This window comes from Drosophila miranda, chromosome 4 (assembly GCF_003369915.1).
Source record: "Drosophila miranda strain MSH22 chromosome 4, D.miranda_PacBio2.1, whole genome shotgun sequence".
Lineage (NCBI taxonomy): Eukaryota > Metazoa > Arthropoda > Insecta > Diptera > Drosophilidae > Drosophila > Drosophila miranda.
The window spans coordinates 20,788,528-20,814,128 of NC_046677.1; the positions used below are offsets into that span (position 1 = coordinate 20,788,528).

General features: G+C 43.5%; 4 protein-coding genes, 2 long non-coding RNA genes and 6 other non-coding genes across 12 annotated transcripts; 9 read left to right on the forward strand and 3 right to left on the reverse strand.

Annotated features, from left to right (window-relative positions):
• Positions 1–13,319: 13,319 nt before the first annotated feature.
• On the reverse strand, positions 13,320–14,585 carry LOC117189011. Its single transcript, XR_004473068.1, has 3 exons — positions 14,391–14,585; positions 13,723–13,837; positions 13,320–13,622 (listed from the first exon to the last, which is right to left on the reverse strand). It is a non-coding gene; the product is annotated as an uncharacterized LOC117189011 (long non-coding RNA).
• A 2,070-nt stretch (positions 14,586–16,655) lies between these two features.
• On the reverse strand, positions 16,656–18,553 carry LOC108161289. The gene has a single exon (XM_033393232.1). It carries the CDS (start codon positions 18,410–18,412, stop codon positions 16,832–16,834), a length of 1,581 nt encoding a protein of 526 aa, XP_033249123.1. The 5' UTR covers positions 18,413–18,553; the 3' UTR covers positions 16,656–16,831.
• A 268-nt stretch (positions 18,554–18,821) lies between these two features.
• LOC108163502 (cryptochrome-2) lies at positions 18,822–20,747 on the reverse strand. Its single transcript, XM_017298827.2, has 2 exons — positions 19,985–20,747; positions 18,822–19,927 (listed from the first exon to the last, which is right to left on the reverse strand). The coding sequence occupies exons 1-2, from the start codon at positions 20,649–20,651 to the stop codon at positions 18,993–18,995; spliced, it is 1,602 nt and encodes a 533-aa protein (XP_017154316.1). The 5' UTR covers positions 20,652–20,747; the 3' UTR covers positions 18,822–18,992.
• A 138-nt stretch (positions 20,748–20,885) lies between these two features.
• Positions 20,886–22,223, forward strand: LOC108163503 (sperm-associated antigen 7). The gene is made up of 2 exons (XM_017298828.2): positions 20,886–21,092; positions 21,172–22,223. The coding sequence occupies exon 2, from the start codon at positions 21,215–21,217 to the stop codon at positions 22,013–22,015; it is 801 nt and encodes a 266-aa protein (XP_017154317.1). The 5' UTR covers positions 20,886–21,092; positions 21,172–21,214; the 3' UTR covers positions 22,016–22,223.
• Positions 22,224–23,352: 1,129 nt separating this feature from the next.
• Positions 23,353–23,426, forward strand: LOC117189203. Its single transcript, XR_004473259.1, has one exon. It is a non-coding gene; the product is annotated as a small nucleolar RNA Me28S-Cm2645 (small nucleolar RNA).
• A 143-nt stretch (positions 23,427–23,569) lies between these two features.
• On the forward strand, positions 23,570–23,642 carry LOC117189205. Its single transcript, XR_004473261.1, has one exon. It is a non-coding gene; the product is annotated as a small nucleolar RNA Me28S-Cm2645 (small nucleolar RNA).
• A 79-nt stretch (positions 23,643–23,721) lies between these two features.
• Positions 23,722–23,990, forward strand: LOC108163220. The gene is made up of 2 exons (XR_001775643.1): positions 23,722–23,758; positions 23,933–23,990. It is a non-coding gene; the product is annotated as an uncharacterized LOC108163220 (long non-coding RNA).
• Positions 23,795–23,867, forward strand: LOC117189202. Its single transcript, XR_004473258.1, has one exon. It is a non-coding gene; the product is annotated as a small nucleolar RNA Me28S-Cm2645 (small nucleolar RNA).
• Positions 23,991–24,023: 33 nt separating the features above from the next.
• Positions 24,024–24,096, forward strand: LOC117189206. The gene has a single exon (XR_004473262.1). It is a non-coding gene; the product is annotated as a small nucleolar RNA Me28S-Cm2645 (small nucleolar RNA).
• Positions 24,097–24,162: 66 nt separating this feature from the next.
• On the forward strand, positions 24,163–25,552 carry LOC108163219 (transmembrane protein 230). The gene is made up of 4 exons (XM_017298373.2): positions 24,163–24,220; positions 24,403–24,451; positions 24,637–25,193; positions 25,287–25,552. Exons 3-4 carry the CDS (start codon positions 24,993–24,995, stop codon positions 25,473–25,475), a joined length of 390 nt encoding a protein of 129 aa, XP_017153862.1. The 5' UTR covers positions 24,163–24,220; positions 24,403–24,451; positions 24,637–24,992; the 3' UTR covers positions 25,476–25,552.
• On the forward strand, positions 24,256–24,330 carry LOC117189201. Its single transcript, XR_004473257.1, has one exon. It is a non-coding gene; the product is annotated as a small nucleolar RNA Me28S-Cm2645 (small nucleolar RNA).
• Positions 24,494–24,565, forward strand: LOC117189207. The gene has a single exon (XR_004473263.1). It is a non-coding gene; the product is annotated as a small nucleolar RNA Me28S-Cm2645 (small nucleolar RNA).
• Positions 25,553–25,601: the final 49 nt, after the last annotated feature.

Consider the following 25,601-nt stretch of genomic DNA (forward strand, 5'->3'; position numbering starts at 1 on the left):
CGATATTGAACGGATTTATAGATAGTATCTCCTCTAGGAACCTACAAAAGATTTTTTGTGCCAAATTAGATGCCCTTACAGCTTTTAGCATCTAAACGGCACACCCTTAACCGATCCTGTATCCTCTGAGAGATCTTCCTAGTTCTTCCTTTGGCCCCGCATGTGGGCCCATCTCTAATTAGCAGTCGAAAAGTTGAGCAGCTTAATTGCTTTCATTTGGCCTGGGCAACGACGCATCAATATGACGCTGATTTTTAATACAGTCGAGAAGGATACCTACCCTAAGGAGAGCGGCAGGGGAGGGGAGGAGTACACAAAAGTACAGACGAGAGGAGTGGAGCAGAGAGGAGTGGAGCAGTAGAGAGGACACCGGCGCTTTGATGGCTAGGAAGAAATTTTCCAGTGCACTTCACTTGGCAAACAATGATGCAAGAAATTGATTTTCAACAAGCTCAAGCTCAAGTGCGCTTCAACCAGCCACGCCCACACAAATGCAGCCCGCCTCTAGCCCCACACACAGCCCCATACACCCCCCGCACCACCCGCTCTGTGTACATTTGGCACTTGGGGGCGATGGCGGCAAAAGGCGGCTCCCTGACTCGTCTGACTTGATGATGAAACGTTGTCTAAGACAATTGCTTTTTGGTCCAAAGTGCAAGAAATAGATAAAATTAGTGAGGGGCGTGGCAGGGCAGCTCCTGCCCCAAGTGCTCCTTGACAATTGGAATGGAATGGAAAAAGGAGCAGCTCTCTGTCTCTCCGTCGAGTGGTGCTGCAATCTCGGTCTCAAGCCAAATCCCCAAGGGCCGAAATGAGAAAATCTTTTTTAAGATTATTTTCCAAATTTGATTAATTTTCTTTAAGGCGGCAAGAAATTAGCAAAAGGCTTCATGTGTGGCCGGCTCAAGGGACTCCCCTTAGGTCTTGGCCTGGGACTCTTTGGGAGATTGTGGATTGGGATCGAGGATCCAGTCGGGATCGTTAGGGGCTGGCCCCTTGAATTTGGCCTTCTTAATAATGTCCATCTGGTAGGGAACCTTCTTATAAAGAAAGAGGGCAACCGCCGTGCTGGAAAAAGGGAAACTAGAACAAGAACTCTGGGTTTCCATAGCTTTAGAACAGATTAACATACACATACATTCATGTGTGTATATGCGTGTGTGTTTCGCATTTAGTTTAATTGGATTTTTCCACATTTGTTGTTTCTGCGTGGCTTCCAATTTTCCGCCTCGTCAGGATTCTTTGGACTGCCCCTGCCTGCGCCTCCGCCTCCGCCCCCTTGTTTCTTCTTTGAGGAGCTCCATTTGCATAATGTGCAATTATTTATAAAAAAAAATTCTGTCTCGCTCTCTGCACTGCCTGCTCTCTCTCTCTCTGGCATTTACACGACTGCAACCCCTCTGGCGATGTTAATTAAAAATTATTGTAATTTTTTAACGCGAAATTATGCTCGAGCACTCGGCCCTGGCTCGGCATTTATTTATTGAAAGTGCACTTTTCTACCACGCAAGAAAAACAAAGCCACATGCCAGAGGTGCTGCTACCACACATTAAAATACCTCTAAAATGGTATAAAATGCCCAACCGATGAAAACTAATTTGAAACGGATGAAAATCCGCATGAAATGTGCTCCAGGAAGGTCTCACAGGACGAACCCGTGAAGAGGAAGAGAGCGAGAGAGATATTTGCTATTAAAAATCATACATAAAATAAAACACCACCTCCCTGAATTGAAAAGATATTAATGAACGAATCCTTGATACATATTTCAGAGCCTGAAATGGCCTGACGTACTAGAGCCCATGATTTCGCATGACATGCCAAAAAACATAGACTTAAATGACAGGCCAAAGCCTTGAAATGCCATCAAATTACAAACCCAACGAAAAGCTATGAATTATCATTTTCATATGGTGGAGAAAGCCAGCAAAATGTGCCGACAATCCACTTTGATCTGCCATAAATCTGATCAATTTTCAAACTTTAAACCCTAGAAATGGAAGTTGTGGCCTATTGTAGATCCCGCACCGGGCGGCCACTAATTAAAGGAGTCTGTGGGCTGTGGGAGTCCGGGTTGTACTCCAGGTGGCTGCTTTATGTCGGAAGCATTTTCGAATGCTTCAGAAAATATACACAAAGGCCTGCAGGGCAACAAAGGGTGCACACATCCACATCCACTCGCACATTTGCATCCACACTCTCGTTCATGGAAATTGTCATTATACAATGCAGCCGTGAATAATAGGCCCGACCCAGATGAGGTGCATTAACCAAATGAACCGCATCGCAAGCAATAACAATAACACACACACACACACACACACGGAAAACATCCGCCCAGAGATACACATCAGGCCCACACACAGATACAGCATTATATCCAGCATCTTGTATCAACAGCCGCCCACAAGGCGTATGCGTAATGCGAGCCTTCTGAAAGGAAAGGGGGAGGGTGCGCCCCAGAGAGATGGGAGATAAGAAGTGACGGATAATTAAAATAAATCAATTAAAACATTTGCTAATCGAATAAACCAAAGATAGACATTCAGTGTTTTATGAACTACTTTATTTATGGTTTTAAAAACAAAAATACACTCCACTTACGCCAAAAAGCATCGGCAATCGGTGCCCAATGGATGCTCCCTGCAGTCGTAGTGCATGCCCTTTGGGCAGCTGCGCTTGATCCTTTGAAGATGGAAAGGCTTGCACTCGCACAGTTTCTCGTCCTTCGTGTGGACGCATCTGAGCAGCGTGCTGCCCGGACATGTGCTCGGCCCATACCGCCTTATGCCGCTCCCCGAGGAGCAGCACAAGATGATGATAAGCCACACAACAACCGAATGCATTTCCCTCAACGATAATGGAAACACTGAAGTGCGAATCCGGCCATGGGGGCCCCCGTCTAATCCGCAACGAATTCGACCTCAAATGTGGCAAATGGGTGGAATTCCTGAATGCAGCTTCAAGCGGAAAGAGCTGGCCCAAAAGCCAAATTGGGCATGGGGCATTTCTTCTACACTTGACAAATATTTGGAGTCCTCCGAGTCCTCCATTTCAGACCAACAAAGGAAGGCTTCTGTCCTCTTTCTATGTATATTTTCTGCGAGTGTATCAAGTCAAGACCAATTAGTCCCGGCCGCCAGGCCTCTAGTTGGAAAATGAATACGCAAAAGCCTTGCAGATCGAGTCTGGCGTTGGGGTTGGGTCTGGGGCTGGGCTGCACTCGTTGCTGGTCAGATTGGGACATGCACAAATCGCATTTGATTCAATTGAAGCTCAAAATTATTGATTGAAAGGCAGCAGCTTGCAGCACCGACCACCGACCCCAGCCGCAGCGGAGTTTTCTTCCTGGCGGCTGCGGAAAATTGCTCGTTTGCACATGAGCTCAGCTGAAAATTGCAACGCGAGACACGTAGAAACGAACCCTAGCCAAATGATTGGCCGTGTCAGAAAAACTTATCACGAATCTCTGGAACGTCCGTTGCTGCTTTTCTCTCTCTCTCTCTCTCGCTTTCCCCCTGCCTGGCTGTTTATCAGACGAACTCTGCGTTTTCAATTACGCTGCAAGGATAATATGCCATAAACCAGAAACAGAGAGAACTTTGCCCCCATCTCTCGTGAAGTCTTCTGGAATTGACTGCCAGTTGAAGCGGTTATGGAGAGCAATCAAATAAAATCACAAAAAGTAGATGGATACCACAAAACTCTTTAAATAGGAGTCTAGGAGAATAATCTGGGAATAGAAGAGGGTATGCCTGGGAGGGAAATATATACATACTTCTTTGTTCCTGAAAGATGTTTGAATTTTTTAAATGTATTTTTTGGAATTTGGGAATTTTACAGAACCCACATTGTAGAGGCAATCGCTGCCACACATATCAAATACACGCCTCCTTCTATGCCCTCCCTCAATAGGAACGATCCACCGCCTAAGCCAGGCTCCTCTTGGACCGACTGAAAGACCCACAGAGAGCCTTAGAATACCAGAGACTCCCAAGTCCTCATTGGATTGTAAGTTACTTGTTAAATTCAATTGATCTTCGTTGAACTGCTTTAGATAACGCCTTTTAAAACCAAACCAAACGAAAAATAGCCCCCGTCATTACATCAAGTTCAAATCCATTTAGAGTCTTGAAAATCTCTCAAAAGCTGCTCACAATGGCATCGTTAATGGATCAATGGCTGCAATCAGCATCCCCATCCAGCAATCAATACCCGATGACTCCGATTGCAGGCAATCCAAGCTAAACCACAAACGGAGGCCACTCGACAGTCATCAAAGCTGTTATCTAATGGAATTCTTAAACTTCTGACCACCAGACGCACTCCACAGGGGGGTGGGAATGGGGTGCAAGGGGTGCAGGGGGTGCCATGGACGCTGCACAGCTTGGGCCATAATTAAACATGAAACGCATTATGGCGCTCTAATGGCTAATGATGGCGGGGTTGGCGGGTGAGAGAAGCCAATTTGCATTTTTGTTCCAAGGACTCAGAAGGGGAACGAGGGGTGTATTCCAGCAGGAGTTATACCGAAACTTAGCCCACAATAAGGGCTATTATTGCTTGTTTTATTTAGGTTTTTTTCTCTATAAATTCCCACCATATTTACTATATTTATCGGCTCTAGTATATAGCATCGATAGTCCCTTTCCGCCTGGACTGCAGCCTGCAATGGAATTGAAAATTAAGTCATTAAACTGGGAGGGAGTCCAGGCCAGCAGGAAGGAGATCCCGTCCAAAGATTAATGATTCTCAAAAGGAGGGAGATGGACAGCTGGACAGTTGGACAGCTGGACAGAGAGATCTGTGTGGTGTCCGGTTGGGGTGAGAATTTCCATGCAATTATTTCCATATCAACTTGAATGCTCCGTGAAAAGTCGCGCGCGGCGGAGAGCAATGAAAAACCGATTTGTTGCTGTGACAATTGTAATTTTTCACTCGCTTGATTTCATTGTTTGAGGGAAACTGATGCTGCCACAGCCACAGGACCACTTCCTCATCAGTGGCTTTCCGCGGCTCCGCAGATAATCAGAGGTTCGTTTCCTTCGGCTGTCCCTCCAGAACCCCTGGTTCTTTTCGTTGTGCATTTCATTTAAATGATTACGGTTTTTCATTTTCCCTTTTGCCCATTTATTTCCCCTCTCACTGTGTTTTCTTTCTTTGTTTTTTGCGACCGCCTGGCGACGCATCACGTGGAGGCATACATTTTTCATTGGCCGTCTTTTGGGTATATTTTTGGCACTCCATTGGCAGTCGGCGGGGCGGGGTTCCTGGGGATGACCAATTGGTTTTATGGGACGCCCATCCTCCACACTTTATGCCTCCCGTTAGCCTGTTTACGAGCCTTTTCTTTCCACTTCATTTTGTTAATCAATTTGTGTGTGTGTGTGTGTGTGTGTGTGTGTGTGTGTTGGTGGCTGACTAAAACAACATTTGCCTGCCCTCAAATGAAAGGGAAAAAGGCTGGGTTGCCGTCCCCCCCTCCCACAGAAGATAACTCAAACACAAAACTCTTTGTTTAAAGTAAAAGTTTCGAGTTAAATTTATAAAGTACTATTCTCCATAAAAGACAAAGGCACTGTTGGATATTATTTTAAAAATAATGATGCTGCTCGGAGCAGCTTTAGAAATGTAAAGATACTTTTGTGCCGAAGCTATCTAGTTTCAGAGTCTTTTTTTTATAGCAAAAAAAGGGGAAACTAAAGTTGTGTTATTATGCCATTTCTTCGGGTATGGAATTACACTTCAATAAATTCTAAATAATGATGGAACTTGCCTCAAAAATTCAACAAAAAGCTGGAAGGAAATTTAAGGGATCCACGCACATTTTTCTCCACCAAAACAGCCTCAGTTTAGGCCCGTCTACACATATTATTATAACAAAAAAAACTCTAAACTCAAAGTTTAATAAGAGCTTAATAAGTTGAACTATGTTTAAGCCACAAGTTTGATGGTGGGGAAAACTGTTTTATGCATGCAAAATAGTTGAATAGTTTTTCATTTTGCCACTAAAATTAGCTCTCCGCAAATTGAATACATCTAACCAGAATGGGAGTATATATATATATACATATATGGTAGCCCATGTAAAAAATAATTCGAGGATGCGGTCCAGTCCAGCCGCTGCACATGTCAATTATGCAAATTCGTTTTTCGCTTTTATGGCCACCACGAAATGTTCCCGAAAATGTTTTTATAAATTCATTAGAAAACTAGTCCTCCACTTCAGCTCTCCCTCTCCCTCTCTCTCTAGAGCTTTTCCTCTTGGTCACAAAAATGTTTACCTAATTTGATTTTCTTCTCAACAAAAAAAAAAAAGGGAAAAGGAGAAGCTGAAAAGATAGTTGCAGTTGGGGGAAAACTACAAAATGATAAGTTGAAAGTTTAGTTTGATTAGGCGGAAGACGAGAGTGTGTGTGTGTGTGTACACACGAATAAATGTAAGTAAAATTGAATAAAAACGGAGAGAGAGAGAGAAATATAAATATGGAAAATGGTAAATAGCAAGAAGACAGAATATGACACTTTATATCCTGTTTCCTCAGGACATATGCTATACAACCAGGGCGTAATGATATTCAAGGAAAAGGCTCATGGAAAAGGCTTTAAGAAAAATAGCTGGAACCCTCTGAATTTTATGGGCCATCTCCTGCTGCCCGAATTCATAGTTTTGTGAGTACAAAACCACCCCACAATAAGCCTTGGGATCTTTTATTAAGCCCGATCTAAATCGGTCAAGTTTTGCCTCCTAAATATTCCAAAATTTCAATTATTTAAACACCATCAGCATGCGCAAATAATGAATTAAATTTCAAATAAATTTCAATTACCAAAAAAGAGAAATAAAACAGCGACACCACAGCGTTGCAGGCCACCGACATGATCCAAAAATAATCTGCAAATGCAACATTTTTAAAATACTATCTTTTGCCCCCTCCACGCCTCCACGGCGGTCCCAGAGCCCAGAAGCCAGAAGCCCAGAACCCATCCAGAAAGAGAGTGCGGTCCCACTGATGGGGCATAGAGTAATATTTATTATCACAAAACATTTGTGCAAATGTCCTTCTCGCATAAGCAACGACGATGTCGGCCGGTCCTTCGAGAACATTTATCTTATTATCTTTGCAACAACAGCAACAATGTCGCATAAATAAGACTCAGTACAGTCCGGAACAAGAAGAGCAACAACAGCAACAATGAGATGATGAGCAACATTAGGCAAGGTCAAACAAAAGCCAGAGAAGGCTTCACCGAGGCTCAGACAAAAACCAAAAGTCAAGTCAGGCCAACAGACCGCAGAACAGAAACAGAAACAACAACAGCACGATACCCGTAAAAGGGCAACAGAAACAATAAAATACGAGTAAGAGAGCTATAGCCGATATTCAAGGGGCTATTTGGGATATAGGATACCCCTTTGTCAGATATATTTTCAGATGCAATCAATCTTTTGGTACGAGAGCAAAAGATACGCAATATTTGCATTTTACCTTGGAAAAGATTTACGTACATGTCTAAATAAATGCAATATGCATATACTTTTTTGCTTAGATTACAGGGCAGAACAAGTCGAAATTTTTGGCTAAAGCCTTGCTACCATGACAGCCAAGGCAGGGCCTTAGGCTGAGGCAGAGCCAGAGACAGGCCACAAAAGTTTCTCATTCGCCCCGTGTGCCTCTGGCCTCTCGCTCTCTTTCTCTTTCTCACTATTTGTGTGTGTGTTTTTCACACACAGATGGAAACTTTTTGCATGTGGAAAATTTTTTAATTGATTAAAGCCGCATTTGCATTGCGGCTTACAAGCAGCTTAACATTTTGCGTGCTCGTCCCCGTATTATTTTTGGGGCTTTCTCTACTTCAACCTTCTGTGTGCCGCCGGCCAACTTGCAATTGAAATTTGTTTGAATTGTGCATTTGGCATTTTGGCCAAATGGAACCATATAGTAATTAAAAATCTACCGAAAGTGTGCAGCGTCCCCTAAGCAAATGGATCAACAGAAAAAAATGTATACAATATTTACACAATTGTGGAAATGCTGAAAGTGATATTGTTAAGCCCATGACAGTGTTTTTGGCCATCAAAAATGGCGAGCATCTGTAAAAATAATGGATTATATTCGGGGATTTGCCGTGCGGTTTTTTGTATCCCTTTCGAAAGAATTTTCCGTTTCTATATGGTTTTATTTTGTGAGAAATTTGATATGCGCGTAAATTATTCAGAACAATTCATAATTCCATGAAAAACTATTAAATATCTCTTTGATTATTTACAGAAATTTATTCTCTTATTACAGACAAAAACTAAGAAAAAATGTTACGCTTTACTAATTTTATTCATCTGAATATCTGTATTTTTTTTAAAGAAATTCCTTTCATTTTCTTTCTTTAAATGTTTTAAAAATGCGAAAAATGTTTCGCTTCTCAAATAACTTTTCCATCAAATACTCGTATATTTTTGGTGGTAGCCAAATGTATCCTGAAACAGAACAAAACAGAAAAAAAGGGCAGGAAAAGGTAAAAGGGACAACAACAAAAATGGCAACCAAATTGCCCACGGGGATTGCAGTTAAGCAGGAGGGCAGATCCAGGGCGTGGAGTGCGGGGAGCACTCTCCCGGGTCCTCTGAACTGGGCCTAAGCCAATCTGCTGCAAATGGAAAAATAATAAAATCAAAAGGCCAGAAACCAAAGCCAACGCAAAACCAAAACCAATGCAAAACCCCAGCCAACGAGGCCGCCAGAGCCAGAAACTTTAGCAATAAGCCAAACAGAAAACTTGGACTCATAATCAGGCGGTAAAGGTCGAACATTTTCTTGCGGCTGCCAAAAATGGCTGGGAAAATTTAGCAAATAACAAAATAAGGGAAGACAGCAGGGAATGAGTCCTTTCCTTAACGATTTGCATTGATTTCTTTGAGCCTTTTGGGCTTGAGTACAGGAAAGGAATTGGGAGTACGTATATCATACATAATATGCGTAGGTAGAAAAGAAGAATAGGAATTATATGTGAGAATTATGTACATATGTATATTCGTGACGAAATCATCGCGATATCGCCCGAGATGTTCGAAAAAGTGCTGGAAAACGCAGCAAAAAGGGCACTTTTTATTGTGTCCCATAATGGCGGCCACTTGGTTGGCATTGGGTTTAAAAATTAGTCTGAATAAATTCGAAAAGACCAAATTAAATAAAAGTAACTCATATTCAAAAATCTGTTGTTTTCTTTCGGAGCTAGTTGACGTATAAGTAGGCCATATAATCTCGTATTTGGGCTGTTTGAGAAGGTATAAGTTTGGAAAAACCATATTATAATCCTACTTCCATACCTCTAATTAATCCACATTTAATCCAACTAATTCTTATAGCTATCATAAGATTGATTACATTTTTTGGTAGTGTAATAAAAAGTATCTCAGTCCTTTGAAGTTTCCTTTTCTTTATTTGCTGCTTGCTTGTGGAAAATTATTTAAAGTTTTGCTTGCCACATCATTAAAGTTGGCCAGAAATTGAAATGCTGTCTGGCAGCTATTTTGCTGTTGTTTTGTGCAAAAGTGGATCCTGCCAATGTTTATGCAATCCTGTGGCCCCACAGCGGCAACTGCAACCGCAACAGCAACAGCAACAACTAAAGCAGCAACAACATTAGCAACTGGAACAACAGGAATAACAACAACCAAGTCATTTTCTTGTAAAACATACAAAACATTTGGCCATTTTTGACTGCGCCTGTGCTCCACTTTATTCTGGTGCACAGCCCGATAGGGTATTACGATTTTGCACAGATATATGTCACGCAGAAATGAAGGTATAACCGATACTATCGGGCATAGGTATTGAAAAAAGACACTCGTTATGGAGAGTTTCTTTGGCTTCAGGGTTTGGACAGATTTTCAATTGGATTTTGGCTTGGATCGAATCCATATCGTCTCCCATTCGTAAAACATGGGGAGCCATTGGACCTGTAAGGGTATCGAAAGCCCTGCCCCACGTTGCTGTTTAACTTTGCTTTCTTGTTGTTGCTTTTGGCCATTGTTGTTGTTGGGCAATTTTGGTAGACAAGTTTTTGGCAGTTGTTGTTTTTCAATATTTGCTGCTGCTGGTATCGCCCTTGTTGTTGTATTTGTTGTATCTGCGGCTGCTTTGGCTGTCTGTGCTCCTTATCGACTGGGTCGAAGGGGTATATCCGGTTGTAACTGATGGCGGAAAAAAAACACAGATGTGCCATCAAAGGTGCACACAAAAACAGAGGGATATTTTACAACCAGTTAAAGTGTTTTATATTATTATTAAATTCTCCTATAAAAGATACTTATTAGTCGATTCCCCCGGGGTGCTCTTTCCTACTCTTTCCTATTACCCATTTCTTGTGTATTTTTTCTGGCGTCGATTTTTCCCCATTCAGCATTCGCACAATTTCCGCTGCCTGTCGTGTGTTTTGTGTTTTGCTCGCTTCGCTACTAATTTTTGCCGCATGTTCATGAACCAAAAAATGGCTGTTGCTCCCATTGCCCCAGGCCACTTCCTGTCCCCACTCCCCGGGAGCCAGTTTCCCAGTGCCTCGCATACACGGCGTATGCGTGTTGTTGAAGGTTGTTTCGTGTGGAAACCATAAAGAGGGGATTACGCGTCGATAGTAGCTTAGTTTTAATGCCCCTTTTTTCTGGCTGTATCTTTTCAAAGAAAGATGCATCTGCCAGGGTATCCAAAGCTTTGGATCATCCACCTGGCCTTCTATCTTGTTGTTGAAGTTTTTTCTCTTCTTGTTGGTGTTGTTGTGGAATTTTCTGGGTTTTTTTTCGTTGGTCGTTGTCCTGACAGTTGGCAGGGAAAATATTAACGATGCCAGACACACATACATTTAGATTTGTGCCTTTATGCTTTTCCTCTGCTTTCTTTCTTTTTCTTTTTTTTTTTTTTTTGTTGTGTTGTGAAAAATATTTACTATAGTTTTACCGTTATTCTCGGTTGGTTATGTTCCTGTTTTTTCCGTTGCCGTTCGCACAGTTTTCCAACTATTTTTCCGTAATTGCGGCGCATTGTCATTGCCATTAGCTCTCTCTCTCTCTCTCTCTCTCGTTCACATAGCACTGTCTCTTTCTGTATTTTTTTGTATGCATGATACACTCGTATATCCGTAGTTTTTTCTCCCACAATTTAAGAACTTTTGCTCATCTTTTTACAATATAATTGAATTTATTTTTGGGCAACGTGCGTTTCAAGTTAATTGGAAGCGAAATTGACGTAATGAAATTTGTTGGTTTTTAATTGAATGCGAATAAAATAAATAATAGATGGGAATATCATATCTCTTTTGTTTATAGATGTATGTTTTTTAATAAATACTAGACAAAAAATAACAGCATTTCCCTTCAATATAAAGAGAAGTCTTCAACAATCGTTTAGCATGACAAGAATATGTTCCATCTGACATCTTTTATATGGTCTGAATTTGTAGATATCCAGGTCTGAAATCTATGAAGACTTTAGTTAAGATTAAAACACACCTACAGGAACTGATTTAGGTCAATTTTTCCCCTTAAAAGGACGATGGAAATGCTCCTCTTTAAACTTTTTAACTTCCTTAAAACTCTCGGACCTTTCAAGAGATCTCCTATGACATCCTCGCTCATTAAAGGAAAATACTGAGTAACACTCTACCGCTCTGTCCCCCTCCCCCTCCCCCTGACCGCCATGTGCAGCTTCATCAGACAACGCACAGGAAGCTTCCAAGTAATTAAAAAATATACCCAAATTACAGGGAACAATGAGTGAGAACAACAAGGGGAAACGGCAACTGGCAAACGGCAATCATAATGATTGCACGAACGTAATGCAATTTAATGGCCAACAATGGAGGCGAGGACAGTGCCAACTGATGGGCGTAACCACACTCGGACGGGGCTTCAAGTGTTGCAGATATTGGTCAAAAGTGCCGCCAATACTGGGCCGGACATTGAACTGCAGTCGGAGGCGGAGGTGGGACAACAAAAGCCACAGCAGTGCCGAACCCGTTGAGAGATAAACGCCCACATGGACAGCAATCCAGTCCGGTTCGGTTCGGTCCAGTCCGGTCCGGACAGGATGAACTGATGGACGGACGGCGACAGAGTGCGTTCACATAATAATAATGGAAATAATTTAACTTATTGGATTTTAATGGGATTACACATGCGCAACATGCCCGCTGCGGGTATTAAAAGTTGGTCAGCTTCCCGGACACGGACACGGACCCGGAACGGGTCCTGGACCGGACTGTAATGGCCCTTGGCCAACTCCCGCCCAACGGAAATTCCGGCCAACCCATGATGATAATGATAATGATGATGTTGATGGGCCTCATCCACCCACAGAAGCGGGAGGGCTCTGATGCTGATTTCTGTGATTGCATCCTATTGATTTTTCGTTTGCAATTCAAAAATAAGTATATAATTTGAGCATAAAACATGGTAGTGCCTTCATTCATAGTCCATTTGAAAGCCTCACACCAAACTTTCACTCTCTGCTTTCACCCTTCACTTTCCTTTAAGAATCGTATTGTAAGAGCCTTTGGGAATGCCTCCTCAAAGACTGTTTTAAAATACCACAAACCAAAAACAGAATATCCTATAGGCTGCGTGATGTTAATCTCTGATTTCTGTGTGTGAAAAAAGGCCTTGAGTTTTTCCAACTACGTTTCATTTAAGCCCGGAGGCCCTTAGTCTGTTGGCTGACCTACTCCTGGCGGGCGGCTTTTCAAGCGTTTTCAGTTACCGTTCATTCGCCCTGGACCGAAAAAAGTTTTCCCCCCAGTCGGACGGATAGACAGACAGACAGTCAGTCAGTCGTCATCGGGAACACCACAGAGCAACAACTACAACTGTAATAACAACTGAAGCATCAGTACAGCACACCGCAGGAGCCACAGCTAACCACATCATTTCCAGGCGCAAACTGCCGCCGAGAGCCATGTCCGTGTCCGTGTCCGTGTTTCCCTGTCCATGTTCGCTGTCCTGTCCTGTGCGGCGTAGGATATTGCTGTTGATGACTTTGATATGTATACTCCTTGTATCTGTCTGTCTATGCTTCTGGCTCTCTTTCTCCTCTCCCCCCGTACTTTGCTCATTCTCCCGGATATAGACACACTATATCGGAGTGTGTGAGGATTTCGATTTCCATCTTAGGAAGTGCCATCCAAAGGTATCCGGAACACAAAAACAGGATGGAAACAGTATTGGGAAGTATCTAGGAAGGTATTTGCACCTATAGGTCTTTAGGTTTTGCGGATAATACCATACGGTACGAGGAATACCTCCCATTCTCTTCTTTCACCTCTAAAAAATATACAAATTTATTGATACAAATATATCTTGTAAATTTTGATGAAATTCAACACAGCCTTGGAGCAACATTCAATAGGTAATCTCTATCCGGATAGATACAAAAAACGATCACTACTCCGATCATTTAAAGTTGGCCAGGTCCTCGGACAACTCCTTCGTGTCCTTCGACTCTATGAGATGGCAGCCTAGACGACATTACTGCCATCATTTCCAGTGATAAAGGAATCCATGAAAATAGTGGCATCTGTGCCGCCTCGACTATCATCTTGCAGGACCAGAGGATGTGTCAAAGGATCTGCCAAACTTTAAAATGGCCATTCCGTCCAGCAAGAGGATGTTTCATACAAAAAAACAGAAGCAATGAGTTCCTGGAGGAACATGGGTTTGATTGCATTTTACCTACCTATTGAATACCCGTACACACCTGTACAAGCCCGACAAATTAATGTTGCTGTTCTGCAACTCGAAGATACTTAATAGCCATAAGGTTCCCAGTACAAAGGATGGACCGGCACCGTCTGCTAGTTGGTGGATAGTCTTTCCCTTCATGAATATATTTCAGGAGCACCTCTAGTCGAAAGATCCGACCCATGATGCAATTATACAAGGTGGTCTCGTCGGGAGCCGAAGTTCCTTCGTGTTGTCCCTTATCGTCAGTGCAGGCTTGCTTGTTGATGATGAAGGTTGTTCACGGACGAATTTTTTGATATATTCTTAACCCTTATGTCCCGACAACAACAAAATTATAAAAAGCATATAAAAAAAATACCACAGAATTAGAAGTACTCTTTATATATTATGTAAAAGAACATTTTAATATAACTAAAAATGTTGAAGAAAAATTATTAATGGCTGCATAAAATTTAAATATTAGTATATCAGTAAAATCATTTTATTTTAAAATTTTAAAACCCACGGGCCTGTTAAGGGTTAATCAACATCAACATATACCGTCTCACTCACACTCACTATACTACATATGTGCCCTTCACTCGCACTTATTGCTAGCATACGTTAAGGGACTAACTTTTGCCGACGAGACCACCTTGTATAATTGCATCATGATCCGACCTAGACCCGAGGCCTATCCAGGCTCAACTAAATAAATATTTATTTCCAAATAAATCTCAACAAAATGTCACTTTGAAAAGCATTCTATTCTCCCTCGAATTTGGATTTTATGTTTTGTTTTTGAATATAGCAACCCACTCTCACATCCCTGTCGGAATTTATATTCACGTCAAAGGAATGGGCATATTCCCACGAAATGATGTGTACAATCATCGAATGCATAATCCTATCATATCAATTTGTGTTCTGTGTGGAAAAGGGTAGTTGTTGTAGGTAATTCTCCCCCGTCCGCTGTTCATTATCAATCTGACCGACTTTTGTTTCTGGTTCCCCCTCCGGCGCCAATATATGTACATACGCACTGTTGGCTGCAGGCTCCAGTAAGCACTTGCCCATTATTTTTATTGCCTTGCCATTTTCTGACCGCATTTTAGCTTCATTTACAGTTATTTGCATTGCCCCACCTGCACGCGGGCCCACAATCCACACCACCACGCCCTGGGGCGTGCAACCGCAAATTCAATTTTGGTTTTAGAGCCGGCAAACATTTTGCAGCATGTTTATGTCCGTATGTCCGTGTGTCCGCTCTTCCATTGTTAGTTTGTTTGGCGCTGCCCCAAACCCACGCAGTGAGGACAGTGGAGCACCATCCTACGCGTTTTAATGCAATTTATGTGAAGTGTTTGGCCCCGGCCCCGACCCCGGCTCCAGCTCCGGTTGCCAATGTGACCACAAAACGATCTTTTGTGATATACATGTATAAAGTGCGCCGAGTGGGCCGTGCACCGTGCACCGTGGAGCGGGCAGACACTCGTCCAGCCGCAGGGGCAGTGCAGAAATTGGACTCTAGTTCGGTTTTCATTTAAACATGACCAGGCAGGCGCCAGCTGTCAGTCCGCCCGTGGCCATGTCCATGTCCGTGTCACAGTCGGGCAGATAATCATCGGGTCCAAGCGACAAACAATTTTGCAGTTTTGCATTGGGTCCTGTACACGTGGACTCGTATCCGATTTCATTAATAAGTGTCTGGCATTGGCGTACGAAAGGAAGGAAGAGCACGTTTTGAACTCCAAATTGTGGGAACTCCTTTGTGATTTTCCTTGTGGCTTTCCCTTAAACAATAATACATTTCTATTTGCCAATATATTTGCATATTTGATAATCTGCAGGAAAATCTACAAACCTCAGCAGACAGCGGTGTGGCTCTCGTGGCGCCATCGGATGTTCCACCAATCCGCCTACATTATGGGTAAATAGGGATTGTTTTAGGGTCTGTCTATTAATTAATTAATGGAAGTATTCTTCCGCTGGGGTTGGTATCTTGCATCTTCAACTCCTCCACCTCTTCTTACCGTTGTCTGAAGCAGGGGGGGCCCTGTATGTACACCTTTTGTTGGTATACAGATCCAGATTCTTGGTGGCCAGCAGCTGCTGACCTGAATGCATACCCTGTACCCCGACGCCCATGGGCGTCGTCAGGTTGCTGAAGGGTATGATGTCGTTTAATAAGCTGAAGTCTCCTCCAGGAATGATTGAAATGAAGCGGCAGACGCAGAGCGCCCTTTAGCAGCCGAATGTCAGCGTTTACATTGTTCTGGTGGATCATCGTTCTTCTACAAATCGAGACTATTCCACGTACTTGTCGGATCCTAGCATTATTCTCATTGTATTTTGTTTTGCTGTCCACGCATTCACTACAAGATTGTTCGCATTATCTTCCGTTGCCTTCTCTACTATTAACCGTTTGTTCACTGGCTGACCAACTGCTTTGTATGCTCATTCACGTCCCATTGCGGTGTAGGTGTCAGTGAGAGAGCGCTTAGGGAGAGAGACGACACGCTCAGAGAGGATCAAAAGCGACAAGATGAAGAGAGCGTTGAGCTTGTTCCTCTCCGACAATGTGCGTGGGCTAGAAAGAGAAAGAGCGATATGATAATTGCGTCGCAGAAAATGATTGTATTTGAAGAATGGTTCGGCAATGCTGTAAGAGTAGTATTTTATTGCATAGTTATAGTATACATATGTATGTATATTATTGGAGTCTGCCCACACAGTTGCCTCACGGAGCATCTCGCTGTTTTGCAATGGAAATAGATCCAATTTCGAATGAGAACCCGACATAATCTTATAAGCAAATTGGGATGATAGCTGCTGTCCCGAACATGGTAGATAATTGCACTGCAAGTACATGCTTCTAAATTAGATACATATATCTAATATATCTTTGTATACCTAAAGAAGTTTTGATAATAAAATGCCCTCAAATTACGCTGATTAACTGATTCTTTATTATTGTAGTGATAGTGCCGGCCGGCAATTGCATTGTTTGATGCGTGACTTTGTTAAGGGAGAAATATTGTTGGCTAAGTATTGAACAAGTGTGGGCGTGTGGATCAAGCGGTTGGATCCAAGAACTCGTGTAGCAGGGAATCTATGAATCCCTACTTTTTGTCAAATTTAATGATGCGCATGTCATCGGCGAGGGTCTCCAGATCCTCGGCATCGCGGCGGAAGCGATAGGTGCCAATGTCCTGGGAAGCGGACTCTGGCAGCTTTACGGTTATCCCCTTATATGAGAACTTGGCTTCACGGGTCTCCGGTACCTTGAGTCCCATCTCGTCATTGTATTCGTCGTCGTCGCCGATTTCGATGTGAGTGCTGTTCTGGACAGTGGGATCGCTCTCACCGTCCTGATTCCAACCATCGATCTCAATAGGCTGAACTCGATTGCCGTCCAAATCCAGCACAGAGCTGCTGTTGACAGTTGAATCAGAAGGACCTTCACCATCGCTAGCTGTGGGAGCCTGTGTCCCCTCGGCATCACCAGTGGCCTCAGGCGATGACTTTCCCTTGGCGTCCTCCGTGGTCACCGGATTTTTTGGGACAAAGGGGTGCTCCTTCTCGAGCAGCGTCTGCGATGTCAGAAAGCTGCGACGGAGCTGCAGGTCAGCTGGGAGACCTTGGTCCGACTGCTTGTGGCTCAGGAGGCCAGTGGCCAAGCGGGACATGGTGGCACGGTGCACGAGTATCTTGTTCCTCAATTTCAATAGATTGGCCTCCACATCCAACACAGAGCTGAATTTGGTGGTTGAATCAGAAGGGCCATCATCATCGCTAGCTGTGGGAGCCTGTGTCCCCTCGGCATCAGCAGTGGCCTCAGGCGATGACTTTCCCTTGGCGTCCTCCGTGGTCACCGGATTTTTTGGGACAAAGGGGTGCTCCTTCTCGAGCAGCGTCTGCGATGTCAGAAAGCTGCGACGGAGCTGCAGGTCAGCTGGGAGAGCTTGGTCCGACTGCTTGTGGCTCAGGAGGCCAGTGGCCAAGCGGGACATGGTGGCACGGTGCACGAGTATCTTGTTCCTCAATTTCAATAGATTGGCCTCCACATCCAACACAGAGCTGAATTTGGTGGTTGAATCAGAAGGGCCATCATCATCGCTAGCTGTAGGAGCCTGTGTCCCCTCGGCATCAGCAGTGGCCTCAGGCGATGACTGTCCCTTCGTCTCCGGCTTTTTTGGGACAAAAGGGTGCTCCTTCTCAAGCAGCATCTGCGACGTCACGAAGCTGCGTTGGAACTCCATGTTAGCCGTGCCAAGATCGTGAATGTTGAGAGCGTGGCCCGACTGGTTGCGGCTCAGGAAGCTAGTGGCCAAGCGGGACACGGAGAATTTGGTGGTAGAATCAGAAGGACCATCACCATCGCTAGCTGTGGGAGCCTGTGTCCCCTCGGCATCAGCAGTGGTCTCAGACGATGACTGTCCCTTGGTCTCTGGCTTTTTGGGGACAAAAGGGTGCTCCTTCTCAAGCAGCATCTGCGATGTGACGAAGCTGCGTCGGGAATCCAGACGAACCTTGCCAAGATTCTGCATTTTGATGGCAGCGACGGCGACACCGTCTGACAGCACCTGCGGCTTCTTGCGGCACATCAGGCCAGTGGCCATGCCACATTGCGAGTTCAAGCGGTTTATGACGGCCCGGTTAATGAGCATCTTGCATCTCAAATCGGGAAAATTACGAATCATTTCAAGCGTAACTATTTTCGACCGTTTCCAACTTTACAGGGACACAAAAAAAATGAGATATAAAATTTACTCGTTTTTTTACAAACAAAAATTGGAATCGGAAAGGGTCTTGACTTGCCGAAAATTAGGTTTAGACTGAGATTCTGTGGAAACTACAAACCAGTTCCCACAAAAATCGTGCGGAAAGTCGATTTCAAGGCCAAGTTGTTTTGAAAATTTACACAAATCTGAAACCAACAAAATGCAAGTCACAAAACCAAAGCAATCTTTGAAAAAGTATTCGTTTACATCGTAACTTAACAGAACAGACATTCCCTTGGGCTGGAACATGGTGATAGCTGACCACTCGGGATGCTTTTGTCGATTTCCCAAGCATCCACTGCACCTAAATTAATAAAACTTAGCTGAATAAATAAACATTTAAATGAATTCATTCATATGCAGCTTCAATATATACAATTTCTAGTCATAGTTCAATTCCATTCACAGAGATTCTGCAATCACATTATAGATTCGTATAGAATAATACAAAACATTATGTACCCCTAATTGGGGTAGCATAACAGTTGTTAGATGGTCATCATCGTTTGCGTTTGGCGGCATTTCCTATGGTCTTTGCCACCTTCCGCTTGCCTGTGGCCTCAGGCGAGTCCTCCTCCTTGCCGGTGCGCACTTCCCGATTCACTTTGTAGGCAGCACTCATCCGCTTGATGTTCTCCTTGTGCACCAGCTCGTGCTTAACGATGCGATGCGGATAGTCAACGCCCAGAACGCAGCCGTATTCCCGCTGGTCGGCCAGCGTGGCTTTCCAGGGTTCGTAGATGCAGCCATTCGGATACTTGGCCAGCTCTGGCACATACTTGCGTATGTAGTGGCCCTGGGGATCGGTTTTCTTGCCAAATGCAACGGGACTGTAGACCCGGAAATATTGGTGAAAGAAGGCCGATGCCGAGAGCCACATCCAGTTGCCGGCATTGAGGGCCCAGTCCTGATCCAACAGCAGCTGCTCGAACACACGCTGCCCTTCCTCCCAACTGATCCAGAGATCGCCGCGCGTCAGGAAGCAGGCCACTGCGTGTCGGGCCAGGTGGTGTATCCAGCCCTCCTGTCGCAACTGCCGCATAATGGCATCGATGAACGGGTAGCCCGTGCGTCCATGGGTCCAGGCCTCCAGATGGTCGGCCTGCTCCTGCCAGGGTATTTGCAGGCAGTACACATTCCCGAGCATTCGGTCGAAGTTGGGCTCGGCGGCAGCCACCGTGTAGTAGAACTCACGCCACAGGAGCTGTCCGATGAGGGAGACGGGCGGCTGAGAGTGCTTGGACTGCCTCTTGAGAATCGCCTTCAACTGCTGATGGAAGAGCCGCGCACTGAGGCACCCGAACTTCAGATACGGACTGAGCACTGTGGTGCTGGGCTCCAAAGAGTTGGGAGCCGTGTTCGGCTTCTCGAAGCGAGCCACCCAAAGCTCATCCCTCAGCGATTCTTTCATGCGCCTTAGACCCTCGGTTTCACCTGGATAATGTTTATCAAAATTGCGTTACTCTTCGTGAAATATAATGGTTTTCTTACCGCCAGGAAATTTATTGGGTCCCAGATCCTCTGGCCTCTTCACCAACTGCTCTAAAGTAGGACAATCGTAGGCATTGTCGTCCTGCTGCTCCACTTCATCCTTGGGTGGCAGAGCTTTCTTTGCCAATTGCTCCGGCAGCTCCAGAACCTTGGGAACCTTTAGCTGGTCCACCACACTCAAAAACTTTTGATATGTTATCGGAGCCTTGCCCATATTCTTTGCAATGACCAGCTCTGGATTGTAGATCGTATGGGAACAGTGAGTGTCCACCTTGATGCCCTCGGCCTTGGCCAACTTCTGGACAGCTGCATCGCGTTGTAGGGCGTAGGGCTCTATGTCTGTCTCAAAGGTCAGCAGTTCAACTCGCCAGCTTTTAAAGACACGGGGAAAAACATCCACGGGCTTGCCCCGCACTACAAACAAACGCGAGTTGAGCTTCCTTAGCTGCTGGTCCAGGTCGTGGAGAGTCTGTTGAAGGAAACGCCAGCGGTTGGCGCCCACCTGCATCCAATCGAGAATACCAGGATCCAGTATGAAAATGGGTCGCACATGGAATTTCTCAGGCGCAGCGTTGGCCGCCGAAAATATTTGCGTCAAGGCGGGATTATCGTGGACGCGGAGACCTTTGCGGAACCAGTGGACAAGTGTGGCATGCTTCGCATCCATGACAGCACGTCCCCAATGCTCTATAAGCGTATTTATCTGGATTTATTCTGAAAATTCAAACACACGGCCCGCGCCAGCTGTGAGAGAGAGCTGCCAACCTAACCCAATTTTAGTTATTTACACTAAAAAATCCTAACAAGTGCATAAATCGCATTTAAACTGTCATGAAAAATAAAATAAATTCATATTTAACCAAGGCATGAGAGACTATTAATTTAAAGTCGGTTGTAAGACATCTTGAAATAATTATATTCTGTAATCAGCTGTTGTTTAATAAAAATACAAAATTTCATAATACCCAACGTGTTGGCAGCTCCGTAAATTATTTGGTGCACAAGCACCGGTTGCCAATACAATTTATAAATATTTTTACACCAATAAAACAACTAAACTAGCTTTAATCGAACAGTTTGATAAGCTCTTAATAGTCGCCGGAGAGTGGTAAGTAGTGAAGTAATATTCAGACGAGGAGAGCATGCTCAATCAACACAAATTTCTCTGTTTTTGTTTGCGGCGTCAGGCAGTAGCCCCCTCGAAGAACACACAACACAAATAGGGGCAAAATGGATCTCCTCGACTCAATACTGAACGCCATGGATGCCCCTCCATCGGCAAGTGAGCAGCAGAAGACGCTTATCAAGAAGCAGCGGGAGCTGATGGAGCGCATGCAAAATAAACAGAAGGAGGAGCTGTCGAGATTCCGCAAGTATGTGGACGAGCGAATGGCCCGTTTTGCCAAGGACGATCGGGTGTGCATCGAGTTCCAGCCCCTGGATAAAGTGCACCGATCTGTCATTCACGAAATTGCGGAGAACGGTGGCTTCATAGCGATGAGCTTCGGCCAGGAGGATGTCGATCGCCATTCGGTGGTGTACAAGAAGGAGCATGCCCCCGGCGAGGATGAGGTGACGGCGCGTCGCAATGGCGATGGCTGGAACAAGGAGATAGCCAAAGAATACGCAGAACAAAGAAAAGAGCGCCTGGCTCAAGAGCAAAGCAACAAAAGGGCTTCCACAGCAGCAGCAGCAGCAGAGGCGGGCTGCTCCACAGACCCCGACAATACAGCGGGCGAGGTGAAGCCCATGACCAATTACAAAGCAAAGTATGCCCATCTGATAGGGGAATCGGCGGGCCTGCAGGCGGCAGGCAAAACAGAAACAAACCAAAGCTATGGCTTTGTGCCCAGTAAGAACAAGAAGGACATGCGCTCCATCGAACAAACTCTTGCCGACATACAGGCCAAGAAACGCCTAAAACTCCAGCAACAGCAACAGGAGCAGCAACAGCAGCAGCAACTAGAAGAAGAGGCCTTAGAAGTCAGCCAGTCAACGACGGAGGACCCACCTGCTGTTGATCATCAATGAAAGCAATACGATTACGTTTTAGTTCTGTTGGTTTTGATTAGTCACATGCAATGTCTCATCGACTGCCATGTAATAATAAGTAATAAGCAATGTAATTTGTTGGCTGATTAGGACGCAATAACTGAATGTTTTTAACGTTGTATATCAAGTGCAGAGTGTCCAATTCGCATTATCTATTTATATAATAAAAGCAACATTTTTAACTGTAGATCTATGAAATCTGTGTAGCGGCCGCTAAGGCTTAAAAAAGTATCAATTTTCAAGGAACTGATTTCGTTTTTGAGATCTATTCGTATCATTCAACTTGATTGATTGCCAATATTTTGAGAGGCTCTATCTCTCTCTTCTGTAAATCCTCTCGGACACCGTGGAGCATATAGAAATGCATAATGTTGGAAACATTCCTTCGAAATCGGTATGGTTCTGAAAATAGATAAAATATCTAAGCGGGTCTGAAGAAGAACCTAATAATATTCCAAGTATAGCCAATTGATTGTAATTCAAATTTAGTTTCGAGGCTAATTAAACTTCGATTCCCAACAACGGACTCGATGTTTTTAAATCGATATTGGCATTGACTTGATTGTATGGCTAGTGTTTCAACTATAGTGACTGAAACACGGTCCAGGTTGTGTAGGAAATTTACAGAAAAAATTAAATGTCTAAGGATCCTAACACTCCTTTTAAATCGAATAACAGAATCGAGGAATATGATTTCCGATTATGGAGAGAGACCACTTAACCCATTGTAGACCAGTGGATATTAAATATACTCCACGAAAATTATGAATTTTGTAAAATTTTAGCGCAGGTGAAGGATATCAAGGCCATCATTTTTTTAAGTAAAGAGAAAGGATGGATATACAACAAAAATTTACATAAGGCTTTATTATACGAAGTTAAATTCAAGTTGATAACCTGTTTAAAAAGCGGGGGTTAAGTAGGCTAAGTTTATTCAATGTATTGTTATCGAGCGGTCACACTGCACACCACGTGTCGGCACTCGGCGAAAAAAGATATGAATTTCAAAAATGAAATGTTTCATTTTAAGCATGGTTTAAAACCTTGGTGAAAGAAAGAAAAGGTAAGTTTTATGTAAAGAAGAGCATTCCTTGAAGACACCTTTAGATTGAGATATCTGACGTCCATGATGTTAGTTGGGAATACAAAAATTACTGTGCCATGCGGACAATTCTGTTTAACCACAACTAATCAAACATTAATTCTGTTTTGCAGATGTGTCAACCATTACAATCCAACGATTGAAGGAAATACTGCTGCAGTACCTGCGATTCCATTTGTAAGTGAACATTTTTAAGGACTGCACCACATCACGTTTTGATGTGATGATAAACTATGATAGGGACATCTGATGTCCATGACTGATTTATCTTGATAGTAGAACTGATTACTCAATCCATTTAGTCCATGCTGCTTTTTATAAACAAATTCTAATCCCAATAAATATTTATTTTACAGAGGAAAGTGTGATTTTCAATGGACACATCGTATCTTCCCTGTAAGTATTGCCCTATTTACACAATTTACTCCACTCTCTCTCTGATGATACCTTTGATAGGGACATCTGATGTCCATGATTGATTTATCATGATAGTAGAACTGATTGCACCATTATTTCTCTACACATGTACCCCTGTCATGAGATAATTCTCACTTATCCATATATTTCTTTTTTTACAGAGAACCGTGGCTGGACACATCCGCAGAACCGTCATATGCTTTGTAAGCAATTACATTTTAATAAATATATATTGATAACTTTTTGTGATGATACCTTTGATAGGGACATCTGATGTCTATGATTGATTTATCATGATAGTAGAACTGATTGTTCCACTCTTTATCTTTCAATATCCCTTTTATGAAAGATTCTAATCGAAATTCATTTCTTTACAGAGGATGGTTCTCTTCTCCATGGACACATCCATAGACTAAGCGGCTAAATCTGACTTGTAAGTATTGCCCTAAATTTAAAATTTACTCTACTCTTTTCCGGATGATAGCTTTGATAGGGACATCTGATGTCTATGACTGATTTATCTTGATATAAGAACTGATTACTCAATCTATTTAAGGCATATTCCTTTTATAAATAATGCTAATCCGAATACTTATTTCTTTTACAGGTGAAAAATGTGATTTTCAATGGACACATCCTAAGAATAGAAGGATTATATCTGCCTTGTAAGTATTGCCTTGTGTACACAATTCACTCTATTCTTTTTCTGATGATAAACTATGATAGGGACATCTGATGTCTATGACTGATTTATCTTTGATAGTAGAACTGATTGTACCACTCTTTGGCTCTCGATTTCCCTATCATGAGCAATTTGTACTTATCCAAATACCTATTTCTTTTACAGAAGACCGTGGTTGGAAGCATCCTGAGAACAGTCTGACTCCATGTGATTTGTAAGTGCATATATTTAAATACTACATAAATTATGATACCTCATGGTGATGATACTTTTGATAGGGACATCTGATATCTATGACTGATCTATCATGGTTTAACATTCTGAATATTTGTTTTGTCCAGTCGAAATGACAGTTGAAATTACAGTATTATTATAAAAAAATGTTTGCTTTTATTACAGACGGGCCGTAAAGGGAGAGATCATTGGGACTCTATTGATAGCTTCGATACCATCTGTAGATTGATGTTCTCGAATTAAGACATTACGAATTTCCCTTTCAGATGCTACTGGGCATGCACAAATATATTTCGTACAAATCAACAAATAAGTTTCATTTTTTTGGTCTCAATCGAAACGCGGGCTGTATTTTGAGTGCTGCCAACTCGCTACAACGAACAGCTGTTTGGCCATTCCCAACAGGTTGGCAGTCTGGGCGCCATCTGTTGGCAACAAGACTGATAAGGCAGCGTGAACGTCGCCGCTAAAATTGTGATCGATCGGGAGATCAAGATCAACCAGTTCACAAAAATCCAAATATGCTGCCCACCAAAACGGACTCCCGTCGACGTCTCAACGTTGGGGGCTCCGCCTCACCGTCTGGCGACTACATCAAGGTGATCGATGGACAGACCGAAACGGATGGATTTGTGAACGAGCAGTGGATGGAACCGGAGTTGATTGAGCCGACGCCATGGAAAACGATACTCATCATCCTCATCCTGTTCATAGGCGGCACAGTGCGTTAAATTTTCGCCCAGGGGCCTCCTTGAGGGCCTGTCCGGTGACTCATAGCCCCCTTCCTCTGTAACCCTGTCTTCTTTTGTTCTCAGATATGTATTTGCTTTGCCACCAATCTATGGATGGCGGATATCAATCGAGAGCGTAGTGACCGTGTATGGGCTTTGTCCATTATTGGAGCACTGACCATTATACCCGGCGGCTACTATATGTACGTGCTCTACTGCATTCTGCTGCATCGTCGTGGCTTCACCATGGACGATATTCGTCGACTGGGATAAGGGATCACATATTTGTGTTTGTTTTTTGTCGTACGTTTTGTCAAATACAGTTTTATTGCATTTACTTTACACTACAATTATTCACACATTTCATTGGCATAATTATCTTAGATCCTTCGAAAAGGG